Source organism: Buceros rhinoceros, unplaced genomic scaffold, assembly GCF_000710305.1.
Source record: "Buceros rhinoceros silvestris isolate BGI_N320 unplaced genomic scaffold, ASM71030v1 scaffold36581, whole genome shotgun sequence".
In the NCBI taxonomy this organism is placed as follows: domain Eukaryota; kingdom Metazoa; phylum Chordata; class Aves; order Bucerotiformes; family Bucerotidae; genus Buceros; species Buceros rhinoceros.
The window spans coordinates 5,107-9,589 of NW_010393114.1; the positions used below are offsets into that span (position 1 = coordinate 5,107).

The 4,483-nt window shown below is 37.1% G+C and overlaps 1 protein-coding gene across 1 annotated transcript; it reads right to left on the minus strand.

The window, feature by feature from the left end:
- Window positions 1–354: 354 nt before the first annotated feature.
- Window positions 355–3,837, minus strand: TMEM128 (transmembrane protein 128). The gene is made up of 3 exons (XM_010144752.1): window positions 3,656–3,837; window positions 1,599–1,760; window positions 355–454 (listed from the first exon to the last, which is right to left on the minus strand). The coding sequence occupies exons 1-3, from the start codon at window positions 3,835–3,837 to the stop codon at window positions 355–357; spliced, it is 444 nt and encodes a 147-aa protein (XP_010143054.1).
- Window positions 3,838–4,483: the final 646 nt, after the last annotated feature.

Sequence of the window (4,483 nt, forward strand, 5' to 3'; positions counted from 1 at the left end):
CCCTTTACTATCAGGTCAAGCAACTTTGCTACGAAGTCTTCTCAATCTGGATAAAACCTGCAGGTATTTGGCCTGTATTTCCCAAACCCATCCATTCTTGCTAATTGCTTCTTTTCACTGTTTAGAATGGAATCTTAGAGAAGGGAAAAAAAGGCTATTCTTCCCCTGCAGATACTTGCACGTTCTCCAGTTACTCTGTGTACCACAAAATGTCACTATTCTAAAAGCGTACACAAAATATAGAGAAGGAATCCTTAAATGGTCTTACAATCCCTAAATGTTTAACAAAGCAGTTCATACAACAAGAAAAGTATTTTTATGTGGCTAAACAATTAAATTATTTACCTGAAGGACTTATCCCAGGAGTGACACAAGCATCACAATACCCATGAACTGAACGAAGAGCAACAAAGGCGTCATGAATGACCAGAAAGGCCACAAGGCAATGTTGAAACTGGGAATAAAAGCAGGAGGATTTTGCTAAGTTCAATTGTCATACTGTAGAAACACCAGCCAAACAAAGAAAATATGGCACACAAGGAAATGAGATTTAAATTACTCAACCTGGAAAAAATTCTTGCTTCTTTATGAAAACAAAATGAAGATCCAAGCACACACTTATTGAACAGGTAGTTTAGTTTACTGTTTGTTTACTGACAACTCATCCTAGAACCTCTGTAGCCACTGCAGATTTTACACTGAACAAGTTCACTCAGTCCCATCAGGGGTAAAGATATGTCTTGATTTTTCCATGAACATATATGGCAACTGAGAAAAGCTTTAATTTGTACTTCCAGCCAAGCAGGTTTGAGTTAAATCAAGGGGGAAAACCAACTTAATTTACAACTATATTACAAGGATTATAGATTTGACTAATTCTAAACCATAGGGAAACTTTATTTTCTTCAGTCTTCCTTTTTTTCTCAGCATTGCAATAAATACTGTCTGTCATTATTCAGATACAATGTCTAAACTTAATGAGAGAACCAGCTTTCAGGCAGAGAGCAAACAAATACATTGGCACACACATACATAATTTTTTCATTCACATGCACAATTGCTCAATTCTGACTCCTATAATCTCATAAATAAAGTGGGTCTTACTATAAGTACCATTCTCTGACAAGGTATAAACCCTTAAAGCTTATATAACAATAGTTAGAAGTAAAAATTTCAGTGTATGTTTGCTCTTTATAGATCGTTTGATAATGAAGAACTCTGTACCAGAAACTGATCAGGCATTATTTTTTCTGGCTGGAGAATACACCTTTGTCTTAATTCATAAACCTCACAAACAGTTGTCAGAGGTGACCAATTTACACTAACAGAGCTAAGGACTTCAGTTTTTCCGCAGGTTTTCGAGACAGAAAAGATCCGGTACCTCTACAAGTACACTTGATAATACAGTTTCAACAATTCCACCTCTTGCTTTGTGAATGCATGTTGAAAGTGGAACAATTTACGCTATAAATAAATAGTAGAACTGGTATTGTCACTTAGTAGAATTAGGGAAATTATACTTTTCATAAAGTGAGCCCTTTAACACAGCTCGACCTGCACAGATTTAGCCGAAGTTGGCATACAGCGTTCAAACATACCAGATTGCTGCTGCAATAAAGGTAGCTGTGGTGATAGGTATCAGTGCTGGATACTGCGTGTCGTAGTCCTCAATTCCACAATACCACTCAAGATACAGTATGCAGTAAAAGGCAACAGAAAAACATGCAGCCAGTAAACAACTTCCAGAGGCAAACCACCAGCTGTGGGGTGAAAGCATGTTAAAGCACGTTACACAGAGTCACACTGCAGTCTGCACATTGATCTTCGCTCTAGTCTAGAAACAGAACAGACAATAGCTGTTAAGTACACAGACTGGGCTACAGTTACTGTAGTTTCTTAAATTACTTTTACAAAACACCTTTTGCACTTCTAAAGGTGTCTAATATACAAAACTAATTAATTTTGCAATGCAACATTCCTATACTTTATTTTTCGCTCAAATATTTTGGGAATGAAATGGAACAGATCTTGTCAGTGATCTACTACACTACCACACCAAAATTACTTTGTCAGTAATGAAATAAAATAGGCTCCACTGCAGCTGTGCTTCTCACTATAAATTAGACTAACAATTCTTGGGCAACAGAAATGTTGCAGAAAGCTTTAATGAGGTTTCAAGTCTATGAACTCTAAAATTTAGCAGACAAGAGCATACAGATTTTTCTTCACAGCAGCAGAGGAAAGCCATAGAGAAATCCGGAATTTCAAACTCAGAATCAAGAAAACACAGTATGTGATTATTTAGAAAAACACCCTTTTGAGCCTCTTTGAGGACATACTTCAAGAGCAAGATGGGAAAGACAACTTGGGAGGAAGGTGCACTGTGATAAAATCTTATACTAATCTGAATGTGTATTTAGCAAATAAAAACTTTAAAAAGTGAATTCTTATTACTATAGTTGGATTAGTAAATTGCAAAGGGTATTCAAGGATCTTGCTACTTCAGGGAGCTTTTGCTCTGGTACAGTACAGCAAATACCATATGCTATTTTGGGACCTCAGTACTACCAAATAAGAAACCTGCATTAAGAGAGCAGTTGCCATAGTCTACCTAAACAAGCAACGCAGAGACAGGGTCTTGGCAGGGAGCAGATGGGGCCACCCAATTCTTTGATCACACCCTAGAGCCACTAGTTTGTATCCACAGTCAACCAGATGCAAGGTGTAGCTAGACCATCCTGGAAGAGCAGCTCCAGAGAACTCTCAGCTCAAAGCAAGGCCCTGTTCAGCTTCCACCTACTGATACAGCAACCGTTACAATAAGAGAGTTTTAAAATCACCCCCAGAAGAATCTATCATCTATCCCATTGAAAGTAATTTAATATAAAAGAAATAGAAATAACTCCATAGAAATTATTTCATTAATCTTTTGCTGATCTACCCAAAGCCTAGAGAACTTCATTTTGACATTTAAATATTTGTATCAGCTTTTTAAAATTAAAATAAAATCAAAACCTCAACACTTTCCACAAAGCAGGAAGCTGTTTCTTGTACTGAAGAGTAGACTTGAAGGTATAGTATTAAAACATCCTGCTATTAGAACAAATTTTGCATGTACGCAGATGGCTCAGTAGAAAGAAAAGAATACCAAAGTGTTCAGCATTGTATATACTTAAAAATTAGTTTAATAATGACAACTTAGGTGGTCATCTGGTCCAACCTCCCTGCTCAAGCACAGTCATCTATAGCTGGTTGCCCAGGACCACGTCCAGACGGCTTTTGAGTATCTCTAAGGATAGAGACTCCATGACCTCCTGGGGTAACCTCCACCAGTGCTGAGTCAGCTTCACAGTCAAAAACTGTTTCCTGATGTTCAGAGAGAACCCCCTGTGCTTCAGCTCGTGCCCGTTGCCTCTGGTCCTGTCACTGGGCACCACTGAAAAGAGCCTGGCTCCATCTTCTTTACACCGTCCCTTCAGGTATTTTATACGCATTGATAAAACACCCTTGAGCCTTCTCCAGGCTGAATGGTCTCAGCTACCCCACTTCTATCGTAGAATTTTTATCCAAGATTAAAACAGTGTTGAGAGGTAACAAACTGACTGTGACTTGTAAGATGAAAACACAACCTTCTTTGTAAGAAAAGGTACCTTACCTATTTACTTGAATAGATTCTTTAACAGTTTCAAAAAAATCAAAGTAGTATGTCACAGCAATCGATGCCAAAATCCAGAATGCAGAATGAATATTCAATCTGGTAAGTGGTTTCCTCTTCTTCTCTACAGCTGTAGACTCTTCTGTAAATAAGAACATAATTATAGCACTAAAGCCAGTCATTAAATGGAGTATGATTATAGTTACTTAAAACATGATGCTTTATCCTTTTAATTCATTTATCTTTGGAGATTATTATATGGAGTATAATACACTTTGTATTTCAGAGGAGTATTCTAGAAAGCTGTGCACACTTCCTGAAATAAAACAGATTAAGCAAGGTAAAGCAGTAACCATCAGCACATACCGTGTCTATGCACCCTTCTAGGAAATTCACAGCTGACTACATTCTGTAAGAGTTATTTTTTACTAATTAAAAGCCTCCTGGTATTATTACAGCACTTTTATTAATCTAGCTTACAGAAGGCTCAGTATTTCTAATTACTTATTTATTTGTATTCTTTCTTGTTAACTTGTAATATTTGCAAAATTTGGGGCATAAATAATTTCTGTGTACCCAACTGCAGTTGCTTCACGAGAGATCTTCAACTCAAGTTTCAGGAGCTACTTTGATTCACACTGCATACCTTCAGCAAGTAAACTAACAGTACCATTACTCTGAGAAATCTCCTTTATCCCCCCATCACAGTGTATTTTTAGAAAGGGCAATACAACAGAGCATGCAGATTTGAAAGCATATTTTTGTGCTTGACAGTAACCAAAACACTTAATACTTATACACACGGTCAAAAAAAAAAAAAAGGAAGAC

Coding starts and splice junctions, on each gene's coding strand:
- TMEM128 (XM_010144752.1), bottom strand. CDS start 3,837: ATGACTGGCTTTAGTGCTATAATTATGTTCTTATTTACAGAAGAGTCT. Junction 1,761..3,655: donor GAATCTATTCAAGTAAATAG/GTAAGGTACCTT, acceptor TTCACCCCACAG/CTGGTGGTTTGCCTCTGGAA. Junction 455..1,598: donor TTTATTGCAGCAGCAATCTG/GTATGTTTGAAC, acceptor TTTTATTCCCAG/TTTCAACATTGCCTTGTGGC.